Raw genomic sequence first — 22,567 nt, 5'->3', positions numbered from 1 at the left:
AACATGGAGTTAAATACAATCAATACCATTTGATTGGGATGCTTGTCAGGACTTTCTATCATTGTCCATGAACAAATGTATGGAGAACTTCATGGAAAATTGGGCATGCAAGTTTTACATCTTTAACAGGCCTTGTCTGAGTGTCCTCCTTTTTAAATTCCTGCCTCAGGCAACTGACTGTGTGGAGTTTGCACATTCTCCCCGTGTCTGCGTGGGTTTCCTCCGGGTGCTCCGGTTTCCTCCCTCAGTCCAAAGATGTGCAGGTCAGGTGAATTGGCCATGCTAAATTGCCCGTAGTGTTAGGTAAGGGGTAGATGTAGGGGTATGGGTGGGTTGCGCTTCGGCGGGGCAGTGTGGACTTGTTGGGCCGAAGGGCCTGTTTCCACACTGTAAGTAATCTAATCTAATCTAAATTAATAATCATAAAATTGGACTGACTACATTCTAGGATAGTTTGACGTGGTTAGCTGGGACCTGTAGGTCTTAGCTACTCACAGTTGATGAAATTGGTTTCTCACTGGAATTAGAGCAAAATGGACAGTGTAATGGACCTACAGCAAGGATGGATTAAAGGCCTGCGGTTCATTGGAATATAATACCAGCTCGTTGTGGATCCCAATCAAGCATTGCATCTGAGTTTGTTTATCAGTTGGGCAGCTTCTCAAAATTCTGGTAGTCAACAGGTATTTACGGGAATGTTCAAGTGTGATGAGGTGAATGAGAGGACAATGAGCTCAGTAGTGGTGTTGCAGTAGATCCAAACATTGTGCTCCCACTTCTCTTGGCTTCTAATGAAAAGATAAAAATGTACCTGACGTTCTGTGACTTCCAACCCCGTTTTTTTCAACGGCCTGTATCTTAGGCTGCTGTACAACTGGTTAAACCAAAAGAAACACAATCGCAACTGGGCACTGGCATCCGAGAAAACACATTTAACTCTTGATTAGTTTATGTAGCAGGCTTGGCACCCTTGACCTTTCAAAAATATTGGCAATAAATAACTTTTACAATGTAAATAGTTCCAGAGTACCTTTTCAGTAAATTACCAAACTATTGTCAGGTGATTTCTCAAAATTGTTCCTGTTCCAATAATGGTGACATAATTACTGAAGCCCCAGTGTCCAATTCAAATTGGAGCCAGACTGTGTTGCATGCTGGTAAAAATGGTCAATTGTGTGGAGGCAAGTAGTTCTAACCAAATATGGGCATAGCAAGCAGAAGATAACTCAGTTAACTGAAGTATTAAGACCTTGTCTGATGAGAAAGCTATCTGGAGATAACCTGATCAGCTGGGATAATGAGATTGTGTCTGCTGAAATGAAAGGATTTGGTGGCTTGTTACATTCAGGATTGCAGGCACTGACTCACACACCTCCTCAAGAAATAAAAGTATACTTTGCTGGCATGCAGAAAGCTGAAGAACAACCATTTCCAGAAGAAGAAAGAAGAACCCTGAGCTTGAAGTCTAGAAGACAATGAGCTAGGAGACCAGAGACTGTAACATCAGTAGCTGGCCCCTGTTAATGTCTGGTCAGTTTGACTTGGACTTGACCCATTGATCCTACTTGGGAAGATAAGGATTGCTTATTTTTGAGGAATAGATCACAGTTCTTTCGAAGAGGAGATAGTCACTTGAAATTAGTCAAATAAAGATTGATTTTGATTGAATGAGTTTGTGTTGACCAAATAGATTGAACAGCAGAGCCTTGGTCAACTAAATGCACCTGGTAATATCTTTTATCCGTGAACTCACAGTGGGATTTTGTCATCCTGAAATGTGATGTCAAAAATTTTGCCATTGGGTAGATGTCTTGCTTCTGGTTCCCTTGACAGCTATATTGCAGGACAGAAAAAAAGGCACACCACAAGAAGCCCATCTTCCCCTATCAGAAGGCCCAAGGGTAGACCTTGATGGATTGTTACTGGGGAAGATGGGCTTCAGAAGTTCTATGAGACCCTGTGAAGTGAACAGAGGTGGGAGAGTCAATGGTTGCAGGACAGAATACCATTCAACCTCTTGAAAGTTCTAATAGAGGAGTTTTAGCGGTCTCAGGATAGCACTAGAGGGAAGTTAATATTGAGGAAAGGGAGCATGTAGAACACAATAGAGGACTACATTTAAACAGATATTGATTTTAATAGGCCCATCACATCTGCCTTTGAAGTGAACTTCAGTTGGGGAAGACCTGCTCTTAATACTCTTTGATAATTTCTTGGAAAACTTTGGCTGAGGTGAGCTTTTTACCGGGCCTACTCTTATAGACACTGTGCATTGGATCTGTCAATTGAGACAACAGACCTGATTCCAGCATGTGTGAGAACTTCCCCAAGAACGTTTTGTTTCCCAGCAGTCTGGTAATGGAGCCGAGAAACAAAATGGGATTAGTCTTGCTTTCCAATTCTCGCTTCTAACAAGAAAATCTGGCCCTGGATTTTTGGTTTTCCATATGTTGACCCCTTATGTGCTATGGTATGATTTGGTCCTTCCTCTAACCTAGCAGCACCAATTGTCTTCTGCTGACACTTAGCTAAATGATTCTGTTAGATAGCTATTTACCACACCTTCATCATGGTTGAGTGCGATAGTTCAGTCCTGAACTGTTGAGTGTTTGACATGGAACTGATTCTCTGGTCTGGTGGCAGTCTCTGTTGCTTGTGCTACTTCAAAAGCTCCCAGTAGGCCTGAGCCTGTCTTCTGCCAACCCTTTCCTCTGCACTGAATTTCAATTCTCCGACTAAGCAATACCTTGAATGTACCATCAGAAAACCCTGCAAAACCATGTTTCCCACAGTTTACTCAATCTGTCATAGATCCAGAAACAAGTTCATCATTTCTTTTCCTCCTCCGTGTAAACGTAAACCTGTCTTGTGTCTAATTTTAAGCCTTCAAGTTCTTTGATCATGTGGAATAATTCAACAAAAAGACAAATTAACTGGTCACCAAAATCAAAGTATAACAACTGGTCCATCTATGGGGATTCGCTCCTCTTGGCTCTATCCTCTCTCTTCCTTACAGGATTACAAATCATACAACACCAGGTTATTGTCCAACAGGTTTATTTGGAAGTACTAGCTTTTGGAAGGCTGTAGAGCAGGATCATAAACACACAGTGCATGCATGATCCTGTGATCTTTTGCTATAAATTCTGTGTTTTATGATCCTGCTCCACAGCTACCTGATGAAGAAGCAGTGCTCCAAAAGCTAGTGCTTCCAAATAAACCTGTTGGACTATAACCTGGTGTTGTGTCATTTTTAACATTGCCTATCCCAGTCCAATACTGGCACCTCCACATCATGGCTTACAGGAGTAATTCTTAATCACTGTATATGTTAGAGGTCTGTGGAATATGAACAGAATTGGTGTTTTTTTGTATCTAATAAATGTTTTTAACTCAAAATCAAAGTTAATTCATTCTGCTTCTTTACTTTAGCTTGACTCCATTTGATACTCTACATTTTTCCTAAACAATGCCAACAATGTAGATCACAGGCTGAGTAACAAAGATGTTCATAATTCATTTTTACTTCGTGGTAACCTTTACTCTTTTTGCTGCTTTATGTCCAAATAAGACACAGTGGTCATAATTAACTGATCTTACTGTCAAGCCTTTGTAAGAACCCCAACAATGAATGATAAAAGAATGCTTAAATGTGTTTACTCTCATCTGTGGGTGTCATCTAGTGTTTAGTTACAAGACACAAGTACCTGAATTATTATTTGCTACCAAGGTAACCTTCAGAGGTGCCATGAATAGAGCACAAATGATTGGTTGATACAAGTAAAATTACCACACAATGAAGAACGAATATTGTGGCGAGGTAAGTCAAGCTGGGTCGGCACCAACACCTACTCAAAGAGGTGTTGTCCCAGAACCCTGAAATTGAAAGCTCCTTGCTGCGAAATCTAAGCACTACCTTTCATTTTAGCTTGTGTTTTATTTTCCTGTCTGCTCGGTCAGAATTTCATCCTCTGCACACTGAGATGGAATGTTTTCCATAACAGTACAAACTGCAGTTACACAGTCCACTGCCTCCTCTTTAGCTGTCAGTGCTGCTAGAGTATCTACTGAAAGAAAGGCAGCCAATCAGTTCATTAGAAATTTCCCCAGATAGTGCAAGCAGTTGGAGAGGTAGCATTTAATAGGAAAGCATCGTTCCATTATGAGTGATGCTATGTTAACTGCATTGAGCCCACATGAGAGGAACAATTGTATAACAGAGGAACAATGAGTCTCTGAAGTGATTTGTATCAATGGATTAAATGTCACATTGGAAAATGTGTCTTTATAGTAACTGCAGACCATGGGAACAGAAGCTGAACCAAAGGAATGAAGTTTCTTCAACAAATATAATCAGTCATAAAATATGAGACACTCCAATAATACTTCCCGTTAACTATGTGGCCCAACTTAACGTTCCGTGAATAAATTGTATGTGCTAAGAACTGTGCAACCTCTCGAAAAAAAATTGCAAGTACTTTCCACTTGTTTTAGTGATGATGATGCTTTCCAAAATCTGTATTGCTAATAAATCTGTATTTGTCTTTTCCTTCTTGTAGGGAGGAGACGGTAGGTGATAAAGACATTCTGCAACAGGGACAGACACTGTCAACAACTACATCTGTGCTCGGGGATGGGAGGGCTAATGTTACTGTGGTGCTACCTTCCCATTCAGTCCCTTGAATATTCATTCCTTCTCAACCCCTTACTATCACACGAGTGTAAGAGATAGAATTAGATAAGGTTATCTGGTCCTTTAAGCCTGCCCCACTGCTCAACATGCTCCTGACTGATCTATCTCCTGCACAATTCTTAGCTCTTAAAATCTATATTCAAATCTTTTGAATATACTCACTGAGCATCTACAGCTCTCCGCGGTAAAGAACTTCATAGATTCACAACCTTCTTGGTTTCCCATTTCTGTCCTAAATGACCACCTCTAATGCTGAGAATGTGACCTTTTGTTCTAAATTCTCCAGTCAAGGGAAGCATTTTCTCAGCATTTACCTTGTTAAGTCCTTCACAAATTTTCTATGTTCAACTGGATCATGTCACTTTCTTCAAAACTCCAGGGAAGATGGGCCTGGTCTACTCAATGTCTCCTTGTAGAATAATCTACTTATCCCAGGCACTGTTTTAGTGAACATTTGCTGCATTCCCTTCAGGGCACGTACGTCCTTTCTTAGGTAAGGAAACTTAAACTGCACTAAGTGTGACAGGGATGGCTTGTATATTTGTTAAACTTCTTTGTTAAACTTCAATCCTTTTGTGATTAAGGTAACCGTATTAATTGTGTGTCTAATGGTTTGCTTTCTATTTTCGTTCTTAATTCTTTCATAGAATGTCATGATTTGGAGGTGCCAGTGTTGGAGTGGGGTGTACAAAGTTACAAATCACACAACACCAGGTTATAGTCCAACAGGTTTATTTGGAAACATTAGCTTTCGGAGTGCTATCTGACGAAGGAGCAGTGCTCCAAAGCTAGTACTTCCAAATAAACCTGTTGGACTATAACCTGGTGTTGTGTGATTTGTAACTTCACAGAATGTGTGTGTCATTAACAAGACTAGCATTTGTTGTTCATCCCTAATTGCTCTTGAGCTGCCTTTTCAGAGGACAGTCAAGATTCAATCACATTGGAATGGATTTGGAGTTGCATGTAGACCAGATAAGATAACAATGGTGAGCTTTCATCAGTGACCAGATGGCTTTTATATCACTACATAGCAGTCAACCTGGTCTGCTTTTCCGAAACAGATTTTATAATTTTCATTCAAAAACCATCAGCCAGTTTCTATGAAGAAATTGACACCTCAAATCATCAGCCAGGAACTTCCGAGATTGTTGGTCCATTGATATTAACACCACCTTCCTGTGACATCTCTGAATGTTAATGTTCTTTACAAGTCCCTCTGAATACTCTACATTTTTCCAATCTTCATTCTCCTTCATACTAACATTGTATTCCTCCTATCAATCTCTTTATTTCCCTTTGAACAACTGCTGAATTATTGTTTCATTCCTTGACCTTGTTTCACCATCCATTTTTCTCTTAACAATTTGCTCCCTACCAACAATCTGGATTCCCCCAGTCTTCACCAATTAACCCCTACAACATCCTTCCTGTCTGCTCTCCTCAAAGAGTGGACAGTGAAGAAAGTTATCTCAGAGTACAATGGGACCTTGTTCACATGGGCAAATGGGCTGAGGCATGGCAGATGGAGTTTAATTTAGATAAATGTGAGGTGCTGCCTTTTTGGAAAGGCAAATCAGGGCAGGACTTATACACTTAATGACAACAAAAGGTCCTGGGGATTCTTGCCTAACAAAGAGATCTTGGGGTGAGATTCATAGTTTCTTGAAAATGGAGTCACAGTTAGACAGAATATTAAAGAAGCATTTAGTATGTATGCCTTTATTGGTCAGTGCAGTGAGTATAAGACTTGGGAAAAAAGTGAGGACTGCAGATGCTGAGACCAGAGTTGAAAAATGTGGTGCTGGAAAAACACAGCAGGCCAGGCAGCATCCAAGGAGCAGGAGAATCGACGTTTCGGGCATAAGCCCTTCTTCAGGAATGAGGCTGGTGTGCAAAGTGGGCTGAGATAAAGGGTAGGGGGGAGGGAATTTGGGGGAGGGGCGCTGGGAATACGATAGGTGGAAGGAGGTGAGGATGAGGGTGATAGGCCAGAGACGGGGTGGGGGTGGAGAGGTCGAGAAGAAGATTGCAGGTCAAGAGGGTGGTGCTGAATCTGGGGGTTGGGACTGAGATAAGGTGGGGTGAGGGGAAATGAGGAAGCTGGAGAAATCTACATTCATCCCGTGTGGTTGGAGGGTTCCTAGGTGGAAGATGAGGCGCTCTTCCTCCAGGCTTCGTGTGGTCAGGGTCTGGCGATGGAGGAGGCCAAGGACCTGCATGTCCTTGGCAGAGTGGGAGGGGGAGTTAAAGTGTTCAGCCACGGGGCGGTTGGGTTGGTTGGTCCGGGTGTCCCAGAGGTGTTCCCTAAAACATTCCGCAAGCAGGCGGCCTGTCTCCCCAATGTAGAGGAGACCACATCGGGTGCAACGGATACAGTAAATGATGTGTGTGAAGGTGGTGAATTTGCGACGGATATGGAGATCCATTGGGGCCTTGGAAGTAGGTGAGGGGGGAGGTGTGGGGGCAAGTTTTGCTCTTCTTGCGGTTGCAGGGGAAGGTGCCAGGAGTGGAGGTTGCGTTGGTGAGGGGTGTGGACTTGACGAGGGAGATGCGGATGGAGTGGTCTCTCCGGAACGCTGATATGGGTGGGGAGGGAAATATGTCCCTGGTGGTGGGGTCTGTTCGGAGGTGGCGGAAATGACAGAGGATGATACGATGTATTAGGAGGTTGGTGGGGTGGAAGGTGAGGACCAGTGGGGTCCTGTTCTGGTGGTGATTGGAGGGGCGGGGTTCAAGGGCAGAGGTGCGGGAAGTGGAGGAGATGTGGTGGAGAGCATTGTCAACCACGTCTGAGGGGAAATTGCGGTCTTTGAAGAAGGAGGCCATTTGGGTTGTTCGGTATTGGAATTGGTCCTCCTGGGAGCAGATGAGGCGGAGGCGAAGGAATTGGGAATATGGGATGGCATTTTTACAGGGGGCAGGGTGGGAGGAGGTGTAATCTAGGTAGCTGTGGGAGTTGGTCGGTTTATAGTAAATGTCCGTGTCGAGTTGGTCACCCGAGATAGAAATGGAGAGGTCTAGGAAGGGGATGGAGGAGTCTGAGACGGTCCAGGTAAATTTCAGGTCGGGGTGGAAGGTGTTAGTAAAGTGGATGAACTGTTCAACCTCCTCGTGGATTCTCCTGCTCCTCGGAAGCTGCCTGGCCTGCTGTGTTTTTCCAGCACCACATTTTTCAACATAAGACTTGGGAAGTCATGTTGCAGCTGTATAGGACATAGGTTAGATCACTTTTGGAATACTGTGTACAATTCTGGTCTCCCTGCTATAGGAAAGAAGTTGTGAAACATGAAAGGTTTCAGAAAAGTTTTCTGAAGATGTTGCCAAGTTGGAGGGTTTGAGCTACAGGGAGAAACTGACTAGGCAGGGCTTATTTTCCCTGGAGCATTGGAGGCTGAGGGATGACTTTATGGAAGTTCATAAAATCATGAGGGGCATCGATAGGGCAGCGAGGTCTTTGCCCCAGGGGAGATAAGTCCCGAACTAGAGGGCATAGGTTTAAGATGAAAGAGGTAAGATTTAAGCTCAGATGGCTGGATGGCTGATTTGCAACAGTATGAGTTCAATTCCCGCACTGGCTGACGTTACCATAAAGGACTCTCCTTCTCAACCTCTGCACTCACCGGGGGGCGGGGGGCATGGTGACTCTCAGGTTCAATCACCATCAGTTGATCCACCCTAATGGGAGAAAAGCCCTATGGTCTGGCCTTCATTGTAAGCTTATTACCCATTGTGTGTGTATATGTCTGTGTGTGTATGTGTGTTAGTGTCAGTGTCTGTGTGTGTATGTGTGTGTCTGTGTCTGTGAATGTCTCTGTGTGTGTGTCTGTGTGTGTGTCTGTGTGTGTATATGTGTCTCTCTGTGAGTGTCTCTGTGTGTGTCTGTGTGTGTGTCTGTGTACGTGCGTGTGTGTGTCTGGGTGTGTGTGTATGTGGAGAAAATGAGGTCTGCAGATGCTGGAGATCAGAGATGGAAATGTGTTGCTGGAGAAGCGCAGCAGGTCAGGCAGCATCCAGGGAACAGGAGAATCGACGTTTCGGGCATTAGCCCTTCTTCAGGAATGAGGAAAGTTTGTCCAGCAGGCTAAGATAAAAGATAGGGAGGAGGGACTTGGGGGAGGGGCGTCGGAAATGTGATAGGTGGAAAAAGGTCAAGGTGAGGGTGATAGGACAGATTGGGGTGGGGGCGGAGAGGTCGGGAAGAAGATTGCAGGTTAGGGAGGCGGTGCTGAATTTGATGGATTTGACTGAGACAGGCTGGGGGGAGGGGAAATGAGGAAACTGGTGAAATCCGAGTTCATCCCTTGTGGTTGGAGGGTTCCTAGCCGGAAGATGAGGCGTTCTTCCTCCAACCGTCGTTTCGCTGTGGTCTGACGATGGAGGAGTCCAAAGACCTGCATATCCTTGGTGGAGTGGGAGGGGGAATTGAAATGTTGAGCTACAGGGTGGTTGGGTTGGTTGGTCCGGGTGTCCCAGAGGTGTTCTCTGAAACGCTCCGCAAGTAGGCGGCCTGTCTCCCCAATATAGAGGAGGCCACATCGGGTACAGAGGATGCAATAGATGATATGTGTGGAGGTACAGGTGAATCTGTGGCGGATATGGAAGTTTCCTTTGGGGCCTTGGAGGGAGGTGAGAGGGGAGGTGTGGGCGCAAGTCTTGCACCTCCTGCGGTTGCAGGGGAAGGTGCCAGGAGTGGAGGTTGGGTTGGTGGGGGGTGTGGATCTGACGAGGGAGTCACGGAGGGAGTGGTCTTTACGGATGCTGATAGGGGAGGGGAGGGAAATATATCCTTGGTGGTGGGGTCCGTTTGGAGGTGGCGGAAATGACGGCGGATGATGCGCTGTACATGGAGGTTAGTGGGGTGGTAGGTGAGGACCAGTGGGGTTCTGTCCTGGTGGCGGTTGGAGGGGCAGGGTTCAAGGGCGGAGGATCGGGAAGTGGAAGAGATGCGGTGGAGGGCATCGTCGATCACGTCGGGGGGGAAATTGCGGTCCTTGAAGAAGGAGGCCATCTGGGATGTGCGTTTTTGGAACTGGTCCTCCTGGGAGCAGATGCGGCGGAGTCAAAGGAATTGGGAGAATGGGATGGCGTTTTTGCAGGGGGCAGGATGGGAGGAGGTGTAGTACAGGTAGCTGTGGGAGTCGGTCGGTTTGTAGTAGATGTCCGTGTTGATCCGGTCGCCTGAGATGGAAATAGAAAGGTCGAGGAAGGGGAGGGAGGAATCTGAGACTGTCCAGGTGAATTTGAGGTCGGGGTGGAAGGTGTTGGTGAAGTGGATGAACTGTTCCACCTCCTCATGGGAGCACGAGGCGGCGCCGATACAGTCATCGATGTAGCGGAGGAAAAGGTGGGGGGTGGGGCCAGTGTAGTTGCGGAAGATGGATTGTTCCACATATCCTACGAAGAGGCAGGCATAGCTGGGGCCCATGTGGGTGCCCATGGCTACTCCTTTCGTTTGGAGGAAGTGGGAGGATTGGAAAGAGAAGTTGTTCAGGGTGAGGACCAGTTCAGTCAGTCGAAGGAGGGTGTCAGTGGAAGGGTACTGGTCGGTACGGCAGGAAAGGAAGAAGCGGAGGGCTTTGAGTCCTTCGTGATGGGGGATGGAGGTGTACAGGGACTGGATGTCCATGGTGAAAATAAGGCGTTGGGGACCGGGGAAGCGAAAATCATGGAGCAGGTGGAGGGCGTGGGTGGTGTCCCGAACGTAGGTGGGGAGTTCTTGGACTAAGGGGGACAGGACGGTGTCAAGGTAGGCGGAGATGAGTTCGGTGGGGCAGGAGCAGGCGGAGACAATGGGTCGGACGGGGCAGTCAGGTTTGTGGATTTTGGGCAGGAGGTAGAAGCGGGAGGTGCGGGGTTGTGGGACTATGAGGTTGGAGGCGGTGGATGGGAGATCCCCTGAGGTGATGAGGTTATGGACGGTCTGGGAGATGATGGTTTGGTGGTGGGGGGTGGGGTCATGGTCAAGGGGGCAGTAGGAGGAGGTATTTGCGAGCTGGCGTTTGGCCTCAGCAGTGTAGAGGTCGGTGCGCCAAACTACTACCGCGCCTCCCTTGTCTGCTGGTTTGATAGTGAGGTTGGGGTTGCAACGGAGGGAGTGGAGGGCTGCGCGTTCCGAAGGTGAGAGGTTGGAGTGGGTGAGAGGGGTGGGGGTGTTCAGGTGGCGGTTAATATCGCGGCGGCTGGTTTGATAGTGAGGTTGGGGTTGCAACGGAGGGAGTGGAGGGCTGCGCGTTCCGAGCTGGTTTGATAGTGAGGTTGGGGTTGTGTGTGTATGTGGGTGTGTGTGTTTGTGTGTGCGTGTGTGTGTCTGGGTCTGTTTGTATGTATGTGTGTGTGTGTGTCTGGGTGTGTGACTGTGTGTGTGTCTGGGTGTGTGACTGTGTGTGTTTGTGTGTCTCACCTTCATTTTAGCTATGTGCTAAAATGGAGAAATTACACAAAAAGATACTTGCTGCAATTGAGCAAGGAGAAGGAAGCTGTGAACTCTTCTTGTCTTATCTTAACAACTAGGAACAAACTACCAGGATGAAATTAGGGCAGACATTTGCCATGTCATATGCAGAGATCACAAACCTACCACTGACATTGACAGAGTTTTTGATACCAATGGAATAAAGGAAAACGAAGATAGTCCACAGTGATCTTGTTGAAAGTTACAACAAATTCATGCAGCTGAATGGTCTACTCCTGCTCCTTTTCCTTCATTCTTATGCTCCTCCAAATGGAACATGTCATCAAACCCCTCAATCCTACTCTACCATTCAATTAGATTATAGTTGATCTGCATGAAGGTTTCCTTTAATTGGTTGCACAGTAACATAAAAATACATTTGCAGGCCACTCTGAAGTCAACCCCTTTAAATTACTGTCCATGCCCAGCCATACAAAGAAACTGAAGTGGTCAAAACACTAAAACAATTCACCTGCACAGTACAGAAACAGATTAAGTTGATCAGCACTTCAACTCGTTTTCCCACTTTTACTGAACACAGTTACCTAACAAAAACCTGTATCTATATCAGTCTTGAAGGTTCCTATTGAGTTAGGATTTGCAGCTCTGCGTGTGTGTGTATGTTGCCAGGGCCAGGGTGGGGGGGTGGGATTGGTGGAGAGATCAGGATTTCTACCTTTTTGTTTGAACTTCCTGATTTTGCATAACACACTGGTTTAGCTCTAATTATGATGTCACATTACCTTGTTCCAGATTGCCCCACCAGAAGAAAGAAAACCTGTCTAATTATCCTTTCAAATCTTTTGACATTTTAAACTCAGTCTTCTATGCTCGAGGGAATGCTAGCCAAGTTTATGCAACCTGTCCTCATGTTTGAGCATCTTTCCAGAGAACCAGCTCTCTAATCCCTCCAAAACCAGTACATCCTTCCTGAAGTGTGCTGTCCAAATCTGAGTACTGTATTCCAGATGGGATCTGCCCAAGACGACACAACTAAACATGACTTCCTTCACTTTGTCTTACAGATTCCTTGAAGTAAAGGCCAACACCCCATCTGCTCTTTTGATTGCATTGGCCCTGTTTATTCACTTTTAAAGATTGTGTATTTTGACTCTCAAAGCTCGTTGCCCCTCTACAGTTCCTAATAACTCCTCACTTAGAGAATAATCACATTTATCTTTCTTGGGTACAAAGTAGATGATATCACATTGAACTCGTTTGCCCCAATTTTATCCATTCACCTAATGTTTTTCTTTGCCACTAACCTATTTGGCAAACTTTGAAATGTAACTCTTTATTGCTTCCCTTCAATCTTTAATAAATAAAATAAAATATCGAGTCCCCAAGCTGACCTCTGAGAAGCATCATTTGTTACTGCGTCATCCCCACACTCTGTCCTTACTCTCCAACCAATTTCCAAGTCAAGTGAAAAGGCTGTCCTGCATTCTCACATTTGCTAAAAATGTCTGAAACTTTATCCAACACCCCAATCATGATCTTTTCAAAACAAAATCAGAATAGTTACACATGATTGATCCTGAAAAGATGCAAGCAGATCACTCTCATCAATTCACATTTTTCAACTCCTTCCCAAATAGCAAATCTTAGTGGCTTCACATAACTGATCATAAACTAACAGGCCTATATTTACCTCATTTCTTTCTCCCACTCTTTAAAGATAATGGAGTGACATTAGCAATTTGTCTATATTACAGAATGGTTTCTTACTCGAGAGTTTTGATAGGTAATAGCTAAGATTTCTACAATTAGGAGATAGTGAGGACTGCAGATGCTAGAAAATCAGAGTCAATAAAATGTGGAGCTGGAAAAAGCACAGCAAACCAGGCAGCATCAGGAGAGCAGGAGAGTCAACATTTCAGGTAGGACCCTTCATCAGGACTGGGGAGTGGAAGGGGGCTGAGGAATAAACAGAGGAAGGAGTGTGAGGCTGGGGGTGAAGATAGGTGGGATGGCATTAGGTGGGTGCAGGTTGGAGGTGAATGGGATTGGTCAGTGGAAAGGGTGGAACGGATACATGGGAAGGAAGATGGACAGGTTAGGTTAGGTCAAAGGGGCAGGGAGGAGAGGAGGGCTTGGCCTGGGATGAGGTAGAGACGTTTGGAAGCTGGTGAATTCTAAGTTGAGGCCATAAGGTTGGAAGCTCCTGAGGTGGAAGATGAGGTGTTCGTCCTCCAGTTTGCATATGGCCTTATTTTGACTGTGGAGGCCCAGGATGGACACTGGGGAGTAGGAGGGTGAGTTGAAATAGCTGGCAACAAGGAGGTGGGGTTGATTGGAGTGACTGAGTGCAAACGCAGGGACTGGTTCAGGGAATGTCTATGGTTCGCATGCTCCAATCAACATCAACGCCCAGTTGAAAATGTGTTGCTGGAAAAGCGCAGCAGGTCAGGCAGCATCCAAGGAGCAGGAGAATCAATGTTTCGGGCATGAGCCCTTCTTCAGGAAAGGGCTTTCTCCACCAACATCCAGTTGCCAGTCATTTCAACTCCCCCTCCCACTCCCCCAATGACATGTCTATCCTGGGCCTCCTCCACTGTCAAAATAAGGCCATACATAAATTGGTGGATGAACACCTCATCTTCCACCTCAGAAGATTTTGACAATTTTGTCACTCATTCCTTTCACCGTCCTAGAGTAAAAACTATCAGGTCTGGGGTTTTAGCTATCCTGAGGCACATATTTTCCCCCTCATTACTGCTTGTTATTTCATTAATTTTTATTTAAATTCTTACTAATACTGTTTTTTTATTCTCATCCCCTACTGTGAAATTTGGTACAAAATACGTATTCAATAAATACGTATTTATCGTTAGCGATCACAGTTTCACATCAGTTGTCCTTAATGAGCCTACATCTCTCATTAGGAGAAAGTGAGGACTGCAGATGCTGGAGATCAGAGCTGAAAATGTGTTGCTGGAAAAGCGCAGCAGGTCAGACAGCATCCAAGGAGCAGGAGAATCGACGTTTCGGGCATGAGCCCTTCTTCAAGAATGAAGAAAGTGTGCCAAGCAGGCTAAGATAAAAGGTAGGGAGGAGGGACTTGGGGGAGGGGCGTTGGAAATGCGATAGGTGGAAGGAGGTTAAGGTGAGGCTGATAGGCCGGAGAGGGGGTGGGGGCGGAGAGGTCAGGAAGAAGATTGCAGGTTAGGAAGGTGGTGCTGAGTTCGAGGGTTAGGACTGAGACAAGGTGGGTGGGAGGGGAAATGAGGAAACTGGAGAAATCTGAGTTCATCCCTTGTGGTTGGAGGGTTCCTAGGCGGAAGATGAGGCGCTCTTCCTCCAGCCGTCGTGTTGCTATGGTCTGGCGATGGAGGAGTCCAAGGACCTGCATGTCCTTCGTGGGGTGGGAGGGGGAGTTGAAGTGTTGAGCCACGGGGTGGTTGGGTTGGTTGGTCCGGGTGTCCCAGAGGTGTTCTCTGAAACATTCTGCAAGTAGGCGGCCTGTCTCCCCAATACAGAGGAGGCCACATCGGGTGCAGCGGATGCAGTAAATGATGTGTGTGGAGATGCAGTTGAATTTGTGGCGGATATGGAAGGATCCCTTGGGGCCTTGGAGGGAAGTAAAGGGGGAGGTGTGGGCGCATGTTTTGCATTTCTTGCAAATTTCGGCTGGAAGAAGAGCGTCTCATCTTCCGCTTAGGAACCCGCCAACCACAAGGGATGAACTCAGATTTCTCCAGTTTCCTCATTTCCCCTCCCCCCACTTTGTCTCAGTCCCAACCCTTGAACTCAGCACCATCTTCCTAACCTGCAATCTTCTTCCTGACTCTCCGCCCCCAGCCCCACCCTCACCTTAATCTCCTTCCACCTATTGCACTTCCAATGCCCCTCCCCCAAGTCCCTCCTCCCTACCTTTTATCTTAGCCTGCTTGGCACACTCTCCTCATTCCTGAAGAAGGGCTCATGCCCGAAATGTCGATTCTCCTGCTCCTTGGATGCTGCCTAACCTGCTGTACATCTCTCATTAGCAACGTCTTACTCTTAATATGTATATAATTTTTTTTACTATTGGCCTTTATATTACTTGCAATTTTTTTTGCATTCCCTTTCGTGACTATTATTTTTTTCTTGATGTTTCTCTGCTGATCTTTATAATTTTCCTAGTATAATCATTTGTCTTGGCATTTATCTAAGTTATATCATTTAGTTTTACACCCTAACTTACCTCATAAATTGACCTTGGCTGTTTAACTGTACACGTGGAACATTTGTTCCTTCAGCATATTTAAGAATCCACATGGCTTCAAATACCTCTTTTAATACCTTCCAGTGTTTTTATATAGGTTTACCTGTTGATAGCTTAGCCCATTTTAGCCTGTTCAGCCTACCTCATCTTTGAAGTGTGCCTTACTTCAGTTTGCAATGTAAGTAAACATGTTGGTTAATGAGATTTCCTTCATTGTTTGGGGAAATTTTAACCTGTAAGGACCCATTTCAACATAACTTCTTGCTGCTTGGTGTTCCATTTACATTTCTCTAGTCCATCAGTCTGTAGCCCCATTCACCCATGATTATTTCAGGAACTTATCAACCTTAATAATGTACTGCATCTGTGTCTGCACAGATTTGCTGCCTCCCTTCCAAGGAATAGACTGTCTTTATGTTGTATGTTTATCATTGTCCGCTCACCCACTGTTACTATCAAATGAGGCTCTGTCACGAAACGTAGCTAGATCACCCACCTATACCAGGCACAAGTAGAGTGGGTGACTTTTTTTTTCATTTCTCCCTCCCCATTACCCCTTTGTGGACTCAGTGGTAATCACTGTTAAAGCTCATAAAGATTACAAAATGAAATCCCACTTTGTATCTGAAGTGAAGCAGTACATTGTTGTCTGAAATGTTACCTTTTGGATGAGATGTTAAATCAAGATCACTGGCCAATTTTTCACAATGAAGGAGAAAAGCAAGAGTTTATAAAGAAAGAAACACTTATTTATGAAATGCATTCAAAGATTTTAAATTCCTTCAAGTGGTTAATCTGGTATATTAAAAAAAATGGAATCTTCCCAGCCCCTGAATGGTATGGGCAGAGTCAACTTGGAAAATACACTAGGTTCAGCAGTAATGAGATCCTTGATGCTAGAATAAAGCCCAATCTGCAACCAGGATTTAAATGAGGCGACAAATTGGTGAATGCCAAGTGGCTAATTTGCATGTATTTACATGTTAGTAATACCTAATTTCACTTCATTAATGTGCATTTTCTTGTTCTTCTAAGAGGCAGAGAGAAACTGGATGGTGATAATTCCCAACATGAAAGACAGAGCAGGTGTCTAGTGAATCCAGCTTGCTGCTAATTTTCCTGCTCCTCAAACTTAGACAGCAGCCACCAACATCTTACAGCACAATCCATGGGTAGTTGCTGGCCTGACATAGTCCATGAATGCTGGCATTGAGCATGTACCAGCCTCACCACATCACAATGGCACATCTCTAATCCAGTTACATTACATGCTACACTTTGAAGCACACCAGCACTTTTCATTGTAACACTGGTGCAAGGATACATTGTGCACAGGGACCATCTCATAGATTTGATCAGGACATCTCAGAGCTTCTCACTTGCTCTCTTAGCACTCATTTACTTTGTGCCTACATGGATGTTTATAACATCTCTGCCTTGTCTCGCTTTGCCCTTGCAGCCAGTCTTTAAAGGCTTACAACACATGTGTCCTGTCTTTACTTTAAGAACTGACACAAAGCCAGCTAGCTTGTCATGGTTGTCAGCAGTGTCAGTGAAGCAGGTGCACATGTTGCTCCAGGGCAATGTGCTATATCACAATTACAGCTGCATCATGAGTCAGCAGCTTATGTGGCAAACACACTACACAAACTTCAACCAAATGGCAATAGCTGAATGTCTAAATGACACTTCAGTGAAGAGACGAGTGTCCATAGGGTATTGTTGGGATAAAAGGGACTCTGTCTGATGCTTGTAGTGGCATTGTTTGAGTAGTTATTGACTTGTGCAACATAGTTCATGTTTCTGCTCTGTGCAATAAACTTTTATGTTATTTTATGTAAAGTACATTGCCAGCTTCTTGTGAATAGATTCAATAGCTAATCTCCATGGTAAACAAATTGCAAAAATAAAACCTATGGTCTTTCAAGCCAGATTTCATTATGTGGTCTGACTTCTCTACTGTTGCCATTAAGTAGGAACATAACACATGTAAGTAAAAACAGGGACTGCAGATGCTGGAAACCAGAGTCTAGATTAGAGTGGTGCTCCAATCTAATCTAGACATAACACATGGATATCTTTTTTTCGATAAGGAGAGACCAAACTGCATAAAGTACCCCAAATGTAGTCTCATCAAGATTCTATACATTTGCAGTAAGATATCTTTGATCTTTTACTCAAATTCTGGTAGCTTGGATGTTCTATCAACAGCCATCAGAGGCCATTCATAGAATCCCGACAGTGTGTAGCATGCCATTTGGCCCATCATTGACCCTCTGAAGAGCATCCTGCCCAGACTCCAAACTTTGATGAAGTGTTGATATTATGAGCATATTTCTTAAAGATATACTGTCTCTAAGTGAAATAATCCCTACAGTGTAGAAGCAGGTCATTGAGCCCATCGAGTTCACATTGACCCTTCGAAGACCATCCCACTCAGGCTCACTGCCCTACCCTACTTCTACATTTCCCATGGCTAACCCACCTGGCCTGCTTATCATATGTCTGGAGCCTATACACAATTTAGCATGGCCAATCCACCCAACCCTGCACATCTTTGGACTGTGAGAGGAAACTAGAGCACCCAAAGGAAACCCACGCAGACATGGGGAGAATGTGCAAACTCCACACAGACAGTCATCTGAGGCTGGGATTGAACCCGGGCAACCACTGTGAGCCAGCAGTGCTAACCACTGTGCCACCGTGCCACACAAGAAGCCATTTCTATACCAACATATTCCAAAATATCCAGAGAGTATGGAAACAACAATTTGTCCAAAACTCATTTGCTGTGGAACTGGGCACAAATCAATTGAGAAGTATTGGCTGGAATCATTCACCTACCAATAACTAAAATAATCAGTGCTCCTTAGTAATAATTCCCCAACAATATGCTGGACCAATATATTGAAAGATTACTCATGGTAGAGCTGCTGGTGTTGTCTTCTTTTCAACTGTTCCATTTTGGATGAACAATTGGTTTCCTTCAATAAACAAACAAAATGGTTCCGTGAATGTGAAAAAAATACTTATTCTTGAGCATGTTGCTCAAATCAGCTAGGTGGCAGAGGAGCAAGTGACAGCTTAAAATTGCACAGAATGTGAGAATTGTGTTTCTTTTAAGTTTATGGATTATCAATCATTGTTTGCGTGATCAGATTGAAAATGTCTTGCTTAACAGGAAATACCTGATAACTAGAATTGTACAGAACTGTCAATACTGAAAGAGAATATCAGATTAACTAATTCTGGAGAAGGGCCTTGTCCAACATGATAAGCTGCCATTTTGAATGCTCATAGTCCCACTGTGGTTTCCATCAGTTATTGTTAGATTAGATTACCTACAGTGTGGAAACAGACCCTTCAGCCCAGCAAGTCCACACTGGCCTTCTGAAGAGTAATCCACCCAGACCCATTTCCCTCTGAATGATGCACCTAACACTATGGGCAATTTAGCATAGCCAATTCACCTCACCTGCACATTTTTGGACTGTGGGAGGAAACCCACATAGACACGGGGAGAATGTGCAAACTCCACACAGACAGTTGCCTGAGGCAGGAATTGAACCTGGGTCCCTGGCACAGTGAGGCCGCAGTGCTGACCACTGAGCCACCCTTCAACACATACAGTTTGCATCTTGACATCAGGCTGGCTGTCATTTACATCTTTTTAAAATTGTATCCAAACAAAGAAAAGTCACCACTGAATACCCTGGAATTCAAATAAGCCTCAGTTTCCAAAGTTCAAGTTTTGATCTAGGAAATGCTACACAAGAGGGGAAAAATTCATGCTAAAGTTTTTCTTGTACAGTGAAGCAGAAAGAAATATTACTTACACATTAGTTTCTTGAAGCTCTTTGGCTTTTTGTCCCAGACCACAAACAAATAATAGGCAGGAATGCCAGTCAGAGTGATGATAAATCCTATGCCAGTGTTGATGGGATCAGAATACAGTGACAGTGCCACTATAAAGAGACAGGTGAAGGCAAAGAAAGCTGGGATGAACAAAGGCACCTGCAACAACAAAGAGAAAGGATCGAGATATAAATGTCTACATTTTCACCTTCTCTGTCTAGACAATGAGCTGAGAGCAGATGTTCCACTCATTCTAAATTCCAATGGGATGAAAATCCGGTGGGTTGTCAGAAAGGGAGGTCTGCACTGTCAGAGTGCCACACAGGTGATGAAAGTGAATTGACTTTTAATTCATTCCATTGCACAGTCAAAAATCAGCTTGGTAAAATCAGTAAATTTTATTTGAGTTATTCTGCTGAACAGCTAACATTTAAGTGCCAATTAAGAGTAAATTTCTTCATACAATTATAGAATGCTACAACATCAGAAAATACAAATTTAATTGTGAACTCTGACTTGGTATTTACAGACTTATTTCTCTATTATCATTAATAGAGTCACTAAAAATTCATATACCTGGCACAGATTTAGGCTACTGGCAATAAATATCCAGAATTGAAGAATATGTTGGGAATGAAATGTTGATCAATTTTAATGAAAGATATGCTTTGTTGTTTGAATAATACATTTAAATAATGCTTTGCAATTCATTTTTAAGAGAAAGTAAATGCATAACAAAGAAGAATGTAAGCAAGTAAACAAGTTAAGGGTGTGAGAGTGGGAGGCAGTGTATGTGATGTAAGAGTTAATAGAATAAATAAGAAGAGTGACTAGAATAAAGAGAGTGTGGAACTAGTTGAGAGAAACAGTGAATTAATAACTGCAGCACAATTAAATTCCCAGCCCAGGAAGAGGCCAATGCACTTGTACACCGAACTCCAACTCTAATGTCACCGAACATTGAAATTTGAGAAACAGAAACAGACAGCATCATTAAAACGGTAAGTGAGGGAGAGAAAAAGGCTAAGACAGAAAGGGTGTTTCACAAGGTTTTAACCTTGCGTAATGTGGATTATTGCGAGTTGACAGCCTATTTTACAGCACCTGAGATTTAGTTCAGGTTTCAATGGAAAGAAAAATGGTGAAGTTTGGACTATTGTCTATTCATATTTTGTGACATAGCCACCAATGTTCTCCAGTATGTTAAAGCTGTGTAAGTAAGAATAAGACTGCTAAATGCAAAAGCCAGTCACAAGGGTAGGCAAAAAGCTTTAACCTGGAAGGAGATCAACTCCATGATTAGTGTATCTGATGTTTCGCATCTGAAATTATTGCTCTGCACTCCATTGCTTCACCACAGCTGATGTGGCAAATTATTCAATTCAACTTCTTATAGCTATAGCAACACTGGGAGCCAGAGAATCATAGCTTCCAGCTCATTGCCATCTTTCCATTTCCGTAAAATAATGAACATCCAGCAATTGTTTCAAATGTTTCTCAATTGTACAACGATAGCTGCCCTATCGGGGCTGTGAAGGCATCGAACCCTTAGATTTTGGAGTTCTTTACAAATTTTGGCCAATTCCCACCAGCAGTCTTCTTCTACACTGCAACTTTGAATCTAAGATGTATACGTATTTATATCGCAATGGAATGACTGTGAAAGACTTATAGATTGTGTTAACCATTTCCTTTTGTTCAAATGTTCACGGTAGATCCAATTCCCCGCAATTAAACATACAATTGGAACTGAGACTGTACTGACTGATAAGATGTGCATTGTAACAGTACCCCCTATATAGTGGAGATACAATGGAACATAGTGCGCAGTATATTAAAAAATATATTTTCAATGAAGACAGTATGGTTTGACGCAAGCAATAAACTACTTAAATTCTGCCCTTATGGCTTATGATGTCATTTGAACCACTTGCCATGTTCTTGCCTTTCAATAGACTCATAACAACCTTATCGCCGAGATCCATAAACAGTCTGTTAAAACACCGGTAAATCAGCTCAGGCATAGATCATTTCAATGTAATCTGAATGAAGGCTTTGTTAGATTGTTGCAGTGCTCACAATCATGAGGCAAAGTTCAGGAATGAAATATGTAAAGTGAGTGACACTTGAATTTAAAGAAAAACATAGGTCGTAATTGCAATCAGGCAAATTGGTCCTCTGGTATTTTATAAGATCATCTGGGGCGGCAGTGGGGGAGAGAAAATGTGTTTTCCTAGGAAAACTGCCAGACTTGGACATGTGCAAAATGTGTAGCCCAAAGTGAATGCAGCTTTTGTTCTAAGGATGACTAATTAGTCCAGAAATAGTTCCAAAGAATTTTACTTAGGGGTCTGGTAGCAATGGGGCTGACATGGATCATGGGTCCCAGGTCAACCGCCATCAGTAATCAGCATTTGTGTCTTTTAAAAGCATATTCTGAATGTAGCTGTTCTTCACTTATTTTATAGCAGTTGGTTGACCATTTTCACCACTTGACCTTGTTTTCCAAAAAAAGGGAAATATACAACAAGAAATAATACATGTTTATTTTTTCTGAAAAGAACATAATCTGTCTCTTTCATCAACTTAGATAGATGCAATAAATAATAATTAATTAATTGAATCAACTATTCACTGCTGGCATTCTCACTTCTGAAAAATTGCACTAAGTTACACTTGCGGGAGGGAAAGCAGACCACGTAATTTATTGGACTGTGAGCAACATGTTAGCTTGCATACAAAATAAGTCAATAAACATAAATATGTAATGCAATGCAATATGGGGTGTTATTATTTTTAATGCCCTAGAGTTGAATATGATTTTTAAGATTCTGGTTTTCTTGCAGAGGTTAAAACATGACAATGATGGTGATTGTTACTCCTTAAGCCATTGCTATATGTTAAATTTAAAATGTGCTGTTGCCTGCCTTTTTAACTCTTGTTTCTGTTAACCTTTGCAGTGACCCACTAAACTTACTTGTGCTCTCATTTGGCACACAAAAATGTAAATCAGATTGGATCTACGGACAAACAGCTCAATTTTTCCATTCTTGGCTATTGCTTAGTGAAAGATAAAAAAAGGGCCATCAATGACACACCAGAGCCAAAAGGAAGAAGAGAAGATAAAGGTTCAAATTTATTTTACCATTAGAAAACAGGATGGAAAAAGAAGTTAGATTTGGTTTATTATGACAAAATTCAAATAATATGCATATGGATAGGAGAGAATGAGGAAAAAGAATATGAAGAATCATGATCATTAAAATGTTATTCTATTTGTTGTGGAGTAATGCAAGAATAATTAAGTTACTTCTGACTATTGATTGACTTAGTTATGATATTAGCTTCTGTTACAGGA

General features: G+C 43.4%; 1 protein-coding gene across 1 annotated transcript in view; it reads right to left on the bottom strand.

Annotated features, from left to right (window-relative positions):
- Window positions 1–22,567, bottom strand: part of slc7a11 (solute carrier family 7 member 11) — a 193,133-nt gene that overhangs the window by 17,220 nt on the left and 153,346 nt on the right. Inside the window, exon 11 of the mRNA XM_043674092.2 lies at window positions 19,191–19,368. Coding sequence (XP_043530027.2) covers window positions 19,191–19,368 — 178 coding nt within the window. The remainder of the gene's footprint in view (window positions 1–19,190; window positions 19,369–22,567) is intronic.

Source organism: Chiloscyllium plagiosum, unplaced genomic scaffold (genome assembly GCF_037043375.1).
Source record: "Chiloscyllium plagiosum isolate Xiang-an unplaced genomic scaffold, Cpla_swu_hap1 HiC_scaffold_36, whole genome shotgun sequence".
Taxonomy (NCBI): Eukaryota; Metazoa; Chordata; class Chondrichthyes; order Orectolobiformes; family Hemiscylliidae; genus Chiloscyllium; species Chiloscyllium plagiosum.
Note: the sequence above shows the minus strand (reverse complement) of the source record. Positions and strands in the feature narration are given on the sequence as shown.